We start from the raw sequence: 14297 nt of genomic DNA, 5'->3' as shown, positions 1-14297 counted from the left end.
ACGAGCTTTTAATCCTGTCTTCATTCTCACCTCGGACTAAATACCAAACTCACCAACATTCAGACCAACTGAAAGATCGAAGGACCACCCCGATCCACGCAAGTTGATTCGTAAAAACTGGTCGCCAGGATTTACGAAAGAAATTACGAGAAATTACCGCGCACGGAGAAGCCCTTCAACGTCGGAGGAGCAAACCTAGACCGCACGAGGACGCGTGCATTCACCTGTGCATACACGTCTCGCGCATTTCGTGCCACGCGGCACTACCAAACCAACGATATGTATGCAGCCCGCCTCTATGAGAACTCGTGCAGCCCGATATCGCGCCGATATTCCCCTTTCTCGACCCAGCTACGACTGCGGGTTGACACACATGGATAACATGTGTTGCCACTCCCACAAACCGACGAATAACACAGTCGCGCATCGGCTGGCCACACAGGCGCGCCTTCCTGCGTGCACAGGTGTAATTTCCACGCGGAGGAGGCTCATCGAACTGTATCGAACCCCTGTGTACGTATCCGTACGTACGCTGTCTGCCGGCGACTACGAAACCGTCTCGAGATTGGATAACCAGGCGGAATCGTGAAAAATTGAACGGGCATAGCTAGCCCCTGGCTTTGCTCCGCGTTGCTATTGGTCCCCTCTGTAACGGCTGGAAACTATGTCAAAAAGTCGCAGTGACGTAGAAGCGGAGCGGACGACGGTGTTTTCCTTTCCTGTAAAATTCACTCGACCCGTCGGGACACTCTCATTTCAGGGACGATCCCGGTCGGCTTGAATTGCCGCTTGTATTTGTAGCGAAGAGCTTTACGATGTACGATTGATGAAGGAAAACGGGGAAACAAAAAAAGGTGAGAGTGAGAGAGCGGGGTTGGGGGGGGGTGGGGCGGGGTGGATTATTTGCCGTGAAAAATTGTTATTTTCGCGGTGCCACCTAGATCGAAAGGATTTACAGATATATGGAAACCGGCCGGGCGTCTCGTATATCGAAGCCATTTTCGAAGGAAGAATTTCACGCGTCGTGCTCGCAGACGCGATATTTCATTCTCCTTTTTTGCATTCGACAGCAACGCCCGAGGTACGCTCCGCTGGTGAACGAGAGAGAAAGAGGGGGAGAGGGGTGAGAGGGAGAGTGCGAGGACGCCGGAAATGGTGGTGAAGCACTTTCGATTTTCCGTTTCCTCCGCTGTATACCGGTGGCGAAGACGAAACACGTATACCGTCGGTGTTTTTTTTTTTTTTTTTTTTTTTTACTCTCCAATAAACCGATAGGCGTCAGGTGGCGCGGCGGAAAAGGAATTTGCCACGCGAAAGAACCGGCTAGAATAACGACGCTTCTCCCTTTCATTTTAATAATACGCGGCGATTTATAATCCGTCGACGGTGCAAGTAATAAGTCTTGCTCCGAAAACCGCGGACCATTGTGCCATCGATAAGCGCAATAACTTCTGGGAGACAATGCTATCAGAGTTCTGTGCTATCGGTGAATTGCTGCGAAAGCGTAGACACTATCGATGATAAAGCGATGCTTGAGTACACGCGTATATGACAAGCAGATTTACTGATTCGGATCGATTTAACTAGAAGGATGGTGGTTCGATCAATAATCTTGTTGTGGTGTGATTTAGATGGAAGAATTAGTCCTGCCGCGACATGCGTTGAGCTGACTACTTAAACTGACTGACCGCGTTGCACTCTGCCTGACAAAAGTCGTCCACATCTACTGCCTAGCTCCCGGAAACCAGAATCGGGCAGTACGTAACTAAATAAAAAATTATTTAAATATGGAATCAAATAAAAGTCACTTTAACTTCAGATTATTCGACGAATAATGTTAATGTTTTTATTCCACGAGAATTTATTCGTCGAGTAAAGTTAAACCGAGTTACCTTTATTCGACATGTGACGCATAATCTTTTTAACTTTTATTCGTTATTCAAAATTGTATTTTAAACAGAAATTTGCCCATCTCTGCTGGAAACCCTACTGGATTGGGCACTGTCTGTTTATGATTCCCAGTGCCTACTGCTCGTTTTAAACGATCTAAATGGACGTTGGAAATTATTAATCATCGACCAACAAATAAACTTTAAATTTATATTCGATACAAGAGATAAAAATCTGTATCGATGGACGGGAATCTATGCCTATTTGGAGAGAAAAAAGCGTGTGTCGTGGGATTTATTCGGAAGAAGGAGCAGCTGCTATTCCGAGACTAATCGAACATTCAGATTTTCCCAGGAGCGTGGAAGGAAGGACGGTAAAGCATCGGAACGGCTAAAACTGGCTCGTTACTTTTCCCAAAGTCCAGGGCAACGGGAAAACGTGGGAAAGGCCGTTCGATCCGGGCCACTCGTGCCAGCGATTGATTCCCGCGATATTTCAAGGAAAAACTTTGGTCCGACCGACATGGAGGGGGTCGAAAAATGAAGAAAGTTTCTTCGCCAGGTTCGCGCTCACGTCTTTCGTAACTGTGCCCACGTGCGCGATATACTTGCCCCGATTCTTTGTCTACATCTTCGCGTGCCTGTGCCCGTGTATGTGGGAATTAGCTCCGAAAATTCACACGTACAGATGCTAGAAACGAAACTTCGCCGACTTACGAGAAGTTGACTGGAAATCAATGAAACCTGGGATTAGTTGGGGATTAATCTACTGAAACCGCACAGAGTATATAATTCCTTTCCTTTTTCGGTGTTCCACTCTAGCTTGACGTTGATGTTTAATTATAATGGATCTCGTTATATCTTTAGACTCGAATGAATTTGAGCAGGCCAGCATGAGCTCCGGCCAGAACTGACAGAGGTAATCCCAGTTAGCGTAGAATTTTAAACGATAGCTCTCCTTCGTAAACTGTATGACAATTAATAATTCCAGCCTACTCCGAAATTCTATTAAGCTGTTCGCAATTAGCCACAGCACAATTGACAGTAATGGTATTAGGCGTGTGTCGCTAATAATTAAAACTATTCGGTTGACGTAGAGCTTCGCGATCGCACAGACTCCTGTTCCTAAATAAAACGAACTTTGAAAAGTGCCTGAAACAAAAATAGCGAGGAAGTGTAAGAAATTCAAAGACTTCTCCTTGGTAGCTGGTTGGAAAAACATTTGCGCGAGTACAAAATTTTAAATGCTATGATAACGAGAGTGATTAAAAATTCTGCGCTTCTTCGAGTCGACACATTCTGTATCTGTGTCATTTGTAACGCAAAGCCCTGTCACGCGTCCTCTGTTTCACAGAGCTCGGTTCCTAGGTAAACTCAACAAAACTGTCACACAATTTCGATGCAACAGGAGAAAAATCGCAACTTATGCAACCGTGCCACGCATCTGCACATTTCTTACCGTCGCAATTCAAAGAGGAAGTTCGACGAAGAAGAACGAAGAAGTGCATTGAGGAATAACAGAGGGCGACCTTGCTCGTCCGTCGATTGGCTCTGCCATTCTCAGAATCGACGAAAAGCGAGTCGACAGGCATGCTTCCACGCTGTTCGTTTGAAAAAGAAGCGGAGAGTCGAGATAAAAGTTCAGGACAGCCACGAAAACGAGGAAACGTGTGCTGGTATGGGCCGAGGAGCCACGAACTTACGGAGAAACTTGCTGCCTACGAGTTCGACGTCCTTAATAAGCCGTGCCTCGCCTCGCCTAGCACAGTTTTTCCGAAGAAAATTTTACACGGCAACGGAAGGCGGCAGTTACCAGCGGCAGGAGGAAATGGCGTGGAAACGCCCCTCTCCCCGGGTGGTCGCCAAGGAACGAAGGGAAAAGAAGGAGCACGACAGCGCGGCATTTATTAAATTAAACGTCAGCTTCCCTGACAGGGCTTTTCCAGAGAGTCCTCCTCAGCGACCAACTTCCGTTCTATTTCTTCCTGCGGAAAACCTGCAAGCTGACCGTGTCAGACCGGTGTTTCTACGCTCTTCCTAAGTTGCCTCCCATTTTTATTACGATCAACCTACCGCGCGTCCCTTACATTTAATTATCTGCACAGGATGGCTTGATGTAATTAGTATCGTATACCTCCGCGAGAACAAAAATTAACGCTCAATGACCACGAGTTTAATTGGGATTAGCTTGCGTTTTGCTAAGTCGCAAAGCTCGCGAAGCCTGCCTAACATTGTAGATCCGCGGATAATGCGTGGTACACTGGGCTATTACCTGTGTATAAACAAAAATGTACTTGGGAAAACGTTTACGCGACCACTTTGTAGGAGCGAATGCGGGAGAGTCCCGAATAGCGAACCGTGCTCCGCAGGCCCGGGACCTGGATAATAGGAAAACTATTCGACGCGAGTAATCGCAACAAAAAGGGCTCGGATTCCTGCAGGAAATGATCGTGGAAAGGACCGCCTCGGAACGGCGTGCTTCTTGCCCAGGCCGATACGGCTGGCTTTTTCTCGCCGCCAAAGTTTTCGAGTTTCTCAAAGCCCTGGGACGGTTCGGAACGGCGCGAACGCGAACGCGAACGGCCAGGAAAGGGGAACTGTAATGGAGCAGCCGCCCAGAGGAGCGCGGGCACCAGAAGAATGAGAGGAAAGAAAAAGGAGAGAGATATAGAGAGAGAGAGATAGGGAGGAAGGGTGAGAAGGAGTTAGCAGGATTTATCGGTCTCGGACTTATTAACTCCTACGGCGAAGTTAACATTAATCTTGACTCGAAGCCGGTAGCTCGCGAACAATCCCGATCGAGCGATCGGTGAGCACCGATTGCTGCGACCTTTTTCCCTATTGGCTCTCCCCATCCACCAACCCTCCTCTGTCCGGAGAATTCCCAGGATCACGGTGAGAACCGTATCTCGCTGGAAGCGCGAGAACGAAACGCCGGGAACTTCCATTGTCCTTTCCCCGGCGTCACTTCTCCGCCACGAATAGCAACGCCACGCTGTTTCTCCCTGAAATACCTCTATGGATTTAATCCGGCATGAACCACCGCCGTAGACATCATATATTCGGCAGCGAGTTGCCCGAATCGTTTACCAGTTTAACACCGTGCCCGACCTCCCTTCCAAGCGGGGGATGGATAAGTTTGCGCAACAATAAGAAACTTACACGCGAACGTCTGCATCGCCGGAAAGAGGGAAAAGACCACGGGGATCGTATTAGCGCGGAATCTCGTAACACAGAAACTGTTTGCGAGCAACCGCATCGTCGGTCGCTTTGCTTAAAGAATTTTCCAACTTCTAACTGGGCAGCTTGAATTTGCTGAGGATGGAAAATTACCACCGCCGTCTAGCATACAAACACCTCCACTGTACTTTTCTCCGGAACACTTTCAGACATCTTTCCACTTAAGAAGACTAGGCAGTCAGAAACTCGATTTTTTTGTTGTTGTCTTTATCGAAAATACCACCCTTCCCGAGTAAAATGCCGCTTGGTTTATGTTAAAGTTCGCAAAATTAAGGATTTTACAGCCGAAAAGGTCGAGTGCGTCATAGACTAATTCCTATTTCGAAACTTTAAACGCGTTTTTCTCGGAATCATATTTCCTGTTCGTTTTGCAGTGATTGCGAAAAAACGGAGGCATAAGTCGATTTGAAAAAAATTCAGCAGATGTGATACATGTCTAGTTACGACCTGAACCTACGCGTAAGTCTGTGAAAACTTCTGTTTTGACAAAAAAAAAATAATAAAATGGTTCTTTTCCCTGGCGAAAAATCAAGTTTCTTTAAAATTTGCCATTTTACAGCGGCTAGTTTTATAATTTTGATTTTTTTTCTTTTTCAATAGGTTCAGGGCAGAATGGGGGTCAGGGCAAAGTATCAATTTCACAATTCAATTTCTTACGGCCAGAATCACTGCAAAATTACATACGTACATATTATTCAAATAATTATTTTTTTACTGTTTATAGTATTAACAAACATTACCCAAAAGTACTAGTCACAATTTGTATTCATCTTCTTGTAATTAATTCGCAAAGAATACTTGATATTTCGAGCGATCTGACTGCCTAGTCCCCTTTAAAGACAAAGGCAACTCCGTCCCGTGATTCGCGACTTACAATTAGCCTTCGAAGATCCTCGCGATGCATTCTACGTAAACGAGCCCTTAATGGCAGCAGACGCTAGGCGAGAAAATATCGCGCGTCGTCCATCCACCGTCCCTGTACCCCAGGCCTATCTATCTGGCGGCTGGATTTGTACCGGTTTAAAGAGGGCCGAGTTTTCCAGCCGCGGCGAAAACACTTTGCAGCCCCTGGCAATTTCGAGCGGTTACGGAACGTTCATCGTGCCTGCTCGTGCTGGCAACAAATTTCCCTAGTCGCTGCTCGGCGAGCGGCCGTGCACCGCAGCTCCTCCGTTCCACGGGCCTCTGATGGCCGCTCCATAAAACGGGGGGCCGCGATTCGCCGACGCGCGAAACGGCCGCGCTTGCAATTTACCCGCCGACCGAGGATCCAATTTCGTCCTGTTCCTTGCACGACATTCCCGCCTCGCGCCCCGGGACACGTCTCAGCCCGAGTTAGCGGCGCTCGGCTCGTGGGGTGGATGCTGGGGGAGGGTGGAGCGCGCGTTAGCAACGGTATCACTGGCCGGATACACTTTCCTCGAGGGCTGACGGGCAAGCAGAAGGATTGACGGCCGAGTGAAAACGGGAAATTCAAGCTGGTGGACCAGTTTTCGCGGATTTTCGGTAACGGTCCTGTCCGCCCCGCGTGATTAATGGACCCTTCTGACACGTGATTTTTTCGGGGCAATTCATGCTACGTAGATTCCCGTATGCGTGGTAAGGTGCGGAGTGGCTTGGGAGATACGAAATGCTTCCTACTTTGACGAGTCACACGAGGAACCATGTTAGGAGTATCGAGAAATTGATGGACTTATAAGGGAAGATCCCGAAACCGAAAATTCAAAAAATTCTGAAGCTTTGTGGATATGTAGGGAATTTCCTCCTGATTACAACGCAATGTTTTTGCTGCTCAAAATCACACTAAGGGGGTGAAATTAACCCCTGAAAATTCGGCTATTTTTCGATTTTAAGGTACGTTACAATGGGATCCAAAAGTTATTCGATTGTCGAGGAGCATATTTCCGCAATATAACAAAGGTTGAAATTGTATGAAAAAAAATATGGATTATGCTGTTTCATAATTATTTAAACATCCAGTTCAGATTTCACGCGAAACAACGAATTTGAGAAAACATTATTAATATTTTTGTTTATAACTTTTTTCTAATTGTTTAAACAATTGATAAAACTTTTCCCATTTGATAGATCTAATTAAAAGAAGTAACTTTTGTCTTGAAATTTCTTTTCTATATCTTACAGATTTCGATTTAGATAATAAAATCGAAAAATAGCCGAATCTTCAGGGGTTAATTTCACCCCGTTAATGTAATTTTTGGGCAGCAAAAAAAATTGCGTTGTAATCAGGAGAAAATTCTCTACATATCCACAAAGTTTCAGAATTTTTTTAATTTTCGTGTTCGGAATCTTCCCTTGTTAGAGAAATGAACAGAGGATGTTCAATCGAAGTCTACAGCTTTGCATCTGTACATAACGTTCTAATACTGCCACTTAAGTTACTCGGCCTCGCAGCAAGTCGCAGTCGCTCGCAGATAAGACTTCCATTCGCTGTGTATCCCAGTTTGCGAATGGTGCCGAGGCTGGCAAATAACGCGACGGGGTGCGCCGTGATCCCAGCGGGAACGAAGCAACGCGCGTTAATCGAGATCACATTTCACGGCGGAAAAAAAGGAGGGAGGAGCGAGCGAGTCAAAGTTTCAACTGCAACGATAATCCGAAGAGCAATTACAACGTCGTCGGGCGAGGGCTGATCCCGGGGCCAACGTTAAAATCCGTTTACCTCCGGCCCGTCTCGTAAACCGTCGCCGTGCCCGGCGGTATAGGGAGTTTGACGACCCTACGCGGCGTTCAAGCCGCGTACACACCGGGGCGGCGTTGCATTCCGGGGCAAAGTCCTTGTAATTTATGTGGAACAAACGCGGGCGAGTTTACCGGGATCGTAGCGGGGCCTGGATAAGGAGCGGATGAGATATCTCCAGCCTTAATATGATCGGCGACGCCCTTAATCCCGAAACCCTGAGCCCGCCTCGATGCCGTGCAACCGTGGCAAGGTTGCCTGAGAATGAGGACGGAATGGTGGAATCGCGGGAAACGTTCATAAAGGCAGATGCGAACACGTGCCTTACATACTAAATCCTCATCCTGCGCCAAAGCCCCGCGCTGCATGCTCACGACGTCGTGCTGCCGCATATATACCGGGTGTCTCTAATTTCACTGGGATCCTGGGCTGCACAGGACACGATCGAGGGGCGGAACTGGTCGAAATTGAACTAGATGTTGCGGCGAGAATTTAGCATCGGAGGGTTACGAACACTTTCCGTGTCGCGTTATTATGAGTAACAGGTTGAAGGTGGATTCTTCGAGCGATCAGAGCTATGAGAGCAATGTGGACAGGGGAAGTTAAGGGACCTCCTCTTTTTATAAAGTTTCATGCAGTTGGGAATATTTAGGGGTTAAGGCGAACGTGTTTGTTTGTACCGATTGGAAAATCGATGCGTGATTCTTTTATCAGTAGTATACTCCGTTCGAGTCAGACAGGAGTAGATAGAATTTTCGAGCTCTACTACTCGCGCAACATTACGTCCGGGGAAAATGGGGAAGTGCGAAGCAAAGGAGACTCGAAGAAAAGAGTGAATGGAAGTTTCGAGCTTGCAGTGATATATTGCTGCGTCGTTCTTGGTTTTGGTGTCGTACGTTGCCACGTTGTAAAGTGGCAAGATAGAATTTATACCTCGTCATACAGCAGTATCGTCTATCCCGCATCAACTCGTAACACAAATCTTCCTCTGTGCAACGATATACGATTCATTTCGCTCCAATTCGTCAATGTCCAGTCATCCTTGTCGTACTAACTGGATGCTTGTTGAGTGCGTTACAGGAAAATGGCAACGGTAGGTATTAATCAGAGCGAGCTATGAATTACCGGGTTTCTTGCTTGAAATGTAACCCAGTTAGCGTGTTCCATCATTTTTTCCCCTCCAGCTTAATAATCTTTATGCTTTACGATGGCTATCTAGGTCTGATTCACGGCTTCTGATTTATCGCTGTCGCATTGCAGAGTAATGATACGAGTAGACAACGTACCTGCACCTCCTCCACGAATTATTCGTTTCAACACCTCCCTCTAACCATTCGCACGCCCTCCACGCTTTAGCATGCACAGAATGCTGGATAATTTATAAAATGTGAATCCACCGTTATAGGCCATTCGCGGAGAGCAAATGCAAAGGTGACAAGGAATTCCTTCCGGCGCGAATTTATAGTCAGCCAATTATTGCGGAATTCTATGAAAATCGACTGGGTGCGATCAGCGTCAGTCGGTGGCATGAAACGATGCGTCGCGTCGCGGCGTCGCCGGCTAAATCGAATTTCCGAAAATCCCGCTGAAAATACGACGTTCGACGAGTGGGTCTGTGGGACGGCGGGTTTTGGTCGTTGAGCGAATTCCTACGTGGACACGCCAGTCGTCGCAGTAAATGTATTGTCCGCGGGACAATGCGGCGGCTGATTGCGAACCGGTCGGGCGAAAACTTGACCCGAAAATAAACCGAATCGCTCAAACGCCCCTGTCGACCGCTGCCAAATGCAGCCACTCGGAACACCCGAGGACGCTGGGCCATGGCACGGCTCGGCCTTGGTATTTTTCCCCCGTCAGGAGGGGGCCGAGAGGGTCGACAGGGTGCAGGGAGGTTTCCCTGTCCGTTACGCGGCCATCGTTCACCCGGAGTGCCGTCCGCCGGCTGATACCTAGGCAAACGGAAATCGCACGGGGAAATGTGCACGGCCGATGGCCTCCTTCGTATCGTGCGAAACGCGCCTCTCTTTTCACGGGGAAATTTGTTTTCTCCCCTCTATTTCGGCGCGTCCCTTTGTTCACGTTCAACGGATGCTGGCGGGACTAGCCCTGGACTCGCGTGTCGAAGGGAAAGCCGTCGAGAGGCTCGCTGGTCGAGATTTCAACGAATTATATACATATGTTCGCTTGGATAGGCTTCGCGTAAAGCGAGAACGAATTGAGGCAGTGAGAGCAACAACGGACTAACCCACATTTTTTTCGAAATTCAGATACTAGTAATAATGTGTTCCAATAAGCTTTACTAATCATATAAAGTAGGGGAAAGAAAACATTTTTCAATGTGGGTTAGTCCGTTGTTGCTCTCACTGTCTCAATTAAGGGGTTAGACTACTGTAAACGGTGGAAAAATCGTAATTTTCTTTTTTGGCTTAAATATTACTTTGAAATCTCTAGAATGACATGCAAAAGGTTTGAAATATAAATATAGCTTAGTTTTGGAGATACAGAGCCGAGCTCGAATGTATGCGCGCCGAACGATACTTTTCAAAACGGTGTACATGATTTCTCAATATGTATTGATGCAATTGCGACTGAATTTTACACTTTTGTTGCTACATTCTCTAAACATTAATGGACCATTTTCTGAAAATTCATTTTTTTTACGGGAGTTACAGACGAATCGTCGCGAAAATCGGCATCCTTTTCTTCAACACGCTGTTATTCAACGAATTTTCAAAATATTATAAAAAGGGTCCGTTAATGCTTAGGAATAACATTATACTTAATAGACAACATTTGTTTTTTTATTTTAGACAATCAAAATTTGAGTTAGGAGGTACACCGTTTAAGAAAGACCATCAGTTCGGAGCCACCTCGTGACATATATATATATATTTTCTTAATTTTTATAATGGTTTTTAATGCTTTACAATTTGCTAAAATCAAGTCCTAAACCACAATTTGGTCGGCCGATTAGATTCTCTAAAATTTGCATCAGAAGATTACCTACTGTTTCGGACCGTCACAGTAGTCTACCCCCTTAATACCTGTGACTTTGAGAATCGTTGAAAAATCACCAAGGTACCCGATCGCGCTGAAAGCTACGTTGGCCCAAAGGAAATTTAATATAAATGTACAGTGCTTCCCGTGTTGTACGGGACTATTACGTTCTGGGATGAAACGAAACGAATTCCCAGGGTATACGTCACTTTTGTCCACCTCTATTCTTTAAACCCTATTCCTCCATTTACCCCCCACCCGGCCGCCCTCTCACTCTTCGCATTGTAATTCCGACCGAACAGTTTCGCTAGTGGCAAGTCTCTACGTGCCGGGCAAGTCAAATTCGACACATAAAACTGCCGCGGAGACAGTAACCGTTCCGGCTTAACGTATCGTCAGCACGTGTCGTAGTAGTCGTCGGCGTCGTCGTCGGCCATTATTATGGCGGTCACATGGGCGACCGTAAATAATTGGTATCGGATGCTCATTAACTAAATGGCCCTCGGAAATCGCTCGGACGCGGGCGAAGAAGAAAATGACGGAAAACGAGGAAACGGACCAGACGTGCTATTAGTCGAAGAGCGAGGCAAGTCTTTGTAGCCGTTGAAACTTCGCTAATTTTGTATCCACCTTTAACAAAGCCACCCTCCCTCCGCCGCCTGCTTGCTAACGGCATTCGTTTCCCGTGGAACGTGACTTATAACTTTAAACGGGCTTTATCAGCCTCGCGAGACAAATGTAGGGGTGCAAACGAGACGTTAACTTAGAGGCTGCATCGCCCCAAAGATCTTTCGCGCTATCGAGACGGTCTTCGAGAGAAAAACATAGAATTAACCGGCATTTCATTTTCACGACTTCTATCATAAACTCTGTACAGTTAATAGCCCCATTAGAGACCACGTGACCAATCCCACGTGGCCGCGAACCTGAACTCTTTGAAACGCCGGTTGGCAAACACAAATAGTTCGCTGTGAAAAACGAATGTGTAAAAAAAGCTCTGCTGAAACTCACAGTTTAGGTACAGAAGGATTCCAGCGACGAAGACGAAGATAACAACGAGAAGGACCAGCAGCAGCAGGAGTATAGTGGGCTTGCACCAAGGGTTCCCAGCCACCTCGGTCTGCCTGCCATCTTTGGCCCGTTTCTGATCGATGACGCTCGACTCCCCGCTAACGTTCACAACGACCCCCTTGTACGGGTACTGGGGTGGCTTCTTCTCAGCCAGGAAACCGTGATCGTCCTCGGGATCGGAATAGACTCCGTACGACTCGAAATTGTTCTTCCTGTATCCGTTCATCTTCTCCGCGTTGGTCTCCTCGTGATCCTGCGTCTTCCTGGCGTAAGCCGCGGAAGACGAGGATCCCAGCTCCCCTATCTTCAGTGTCTGATCGTAGGACTTATCCTGATACCTGGATGACGTCGAGCAATCGTATTTGGTCCTCTCGTAGCTCTTGGAGCTGGTCAGCTCGTACTTGGAGTCGTACGGCTTGCTGCTCGCCTCGTAAGCCTGCTCCTCGTACTCGTACGATCTGGGATCGTAGGACTTGCTGCTCTCGTACCTGGGCAGTGTGCCGTACATCTTGTTCACCGAGTGATACTTGCTCTCGTACTTCCTTCCGGAGAGGTCCTGTTGCGCGGCGCAGGACAGCTCGTAGGCGGAGTCGTGGGTCTTCACCCCGGACTCGTAGCCCTTGGACGGGGTCGGCTCGTACACCTTGCCCGAATGATGGTGGTGGTCCTTCTTCGGCTCGAGTTTCAACGTCTCCTCGGCGTATCGGGACGCGTACTCGTAATCGGTCAAGTCCCGGGAGTACCTCCTGCCCGGCTCCTGGAGCTCCGATGGATAAGTCCTGCTGAGCTTCTGGGCATCGCTTCTCTCGTACGGCGCGTCCAAGTCCGACTCCTGATACGATCTCTGATCGCCGCGACGATCGTACCTCAGGCTGTCCTCGGGATAAATTCTGTTATCGTACCGCTCGATGTCCTCCCTGTCGTACGGCTTTCGCTCGTAACCCCTGCCGTAGCTCCTCGACGGATCGTGGTAGGCCTGCTCGTACGGGGGCAGGCCCGAGGCCGACTGTGCATCTTGATACGGCTTGGTGTCTTGGTACTCGAGGTACCGGGAGGATCTACGCTCGCTACCATAGTCCATCGAGCCCTCGACCACGTTCGGCAGTTTGCTGCTTAAATTCTCACCGGTTCCGGCGGACAGCGCCTGGCAAGTCTCCGCATGCTCGACTAAGTTCGGCAGCCGCGACAACGAGCTACCTGGCGTGTTCTCTGTTAGGTCCAGCTTCAAACCGTTGCTGCTCGTCCTGCGCATCTTCAGTAATTCGCATCGTCGGTCCCGAGTGACGAACGACCGCGACGACCGCTCCTGCACCACGATCGCCTTCGTGCCGCGCGGCTAAAGTTCGCGAGGCGCCTCTTACGTTAGCGAGAACATCATTTCGGTGACGGTTAGTGGGCAGTGATCGTTTCGAGGCGTAGGCGTTAGTCGGTGAGCGACACCGAATCTGGAAAGAAGAGAAGAGAGAGGGGGTTAGTGGTGTTATTGTGTTAGGGGGCTAGAATTAAAGGATTTTGTATTTACAAGGAGTTACTACGAGGTTAATATTTTGCGTAGATTAGGGTGGGGGTTAGTTAGAGTTAGTTCCAAGTCAAGTTAGCATCTTTCTTGCAGGGTGAAAGTATTCGATGTCGTAGGATCGTTGCTTAGTGATTAGTCGAGAGTTTTCTTTTAATTGCACCCCCTTCTTATCCCTTCATTGCATTTCTGCGACGGTTCACCGAGCTCTTAGAAAGCGCGCTTATTCGTAGTCGGTTATCGATATGTGTATCTGAATACAGTGTGTTCAGAGGCGCAATATTCGGTAAGCGTCCCTCCAGACTACGATTACAGCCGTATGCTCGCTACCTCACGAATGGTCGATATAACAATGACGACGATAATACTCGATCGTGCGTGACCGAAATGCAATGTTCGTTGCGGCCGACGATAATACCAGCCCTGAATTCACGTGCACCGACTAAATTTCAAGGAAAACCGAAGCCCTACGTGTCAAATAAAATTAACATTCAGATACCTTCCACCTTCTCCTCGGCAAACAAAGTCAACTGCCCCTATTCCACCCTGTATAACGTATCCACTAGATCTCGGTGCAATCGACTACAGGATGAAATCTTTAAGGAAGAGGCGACTTAAAAGTGCAGAATAAATTTTTCTGGTCACACAACGATTCACTGAATACTTTGCGAAATGACGAATTAAGGAACAAAGTAGCGCGGTAACTAACGTACAAATGTCAGGAAAATAAATCCACTAAGTAGTTTCGAATCGAAATCGATGAAACGCTGGCGCTTTTAACGCTTATCAATCCTCGAGTGGGAGTGAACGCCGGGTCGGGGCCGATCGATAATTAATTAAGCATGATTGCGGTGAAACGACAAAATGTCACGTCCCCGGAAGTTCC

General features: G+C 47.7%; 1 protein-coding gene across 4 annotated transcripts in view; it reads right to left on the bottom strand.

Annotated features, from left to right (window-relative positions):
- The window catches only part of LOC143378950 (agrin), a 379111-nt gene that overhangs the window by 297224 nt on the left and 67590 nt on the right, over positions 1–14297 (bottom strand). For all 4 annotated transcript variants that reach the window (XM_076831106.1, XM_076831108.1, XM_076831109.1 and 1 more), the window contains exon 2: positions 11836–13340. In XM_076831106.1, the coding sequence (XP_076687221.1) occupies positions 11836–13147 (1312 nt within the window). In that variant the 5' untranslated portion in view covers positions 13148–13340. The remainder of the gene's footprint in view (positions 1–11835; positions 13341–14297) is intronic.

This window comes from Andrena cerasifolii, chromosome 2 (genome assembly GCF_050908995.1).
Source record: "Andrena cerasifolii isolate SP2316 chromosome 2, iyAndCera1_principal, whole genome shotgun sequence".
Classification (NCBI taxonomy): domain Eukaryota; kingdom Metazoa; phylum Arthropoda; class Insecta; order Hymenoptera; family Andrenidae; genus Andrena; species Andrena cerasifolii.
This window is presented reverse-complemented; position numbering and strand designations above follow the sequence as displayed.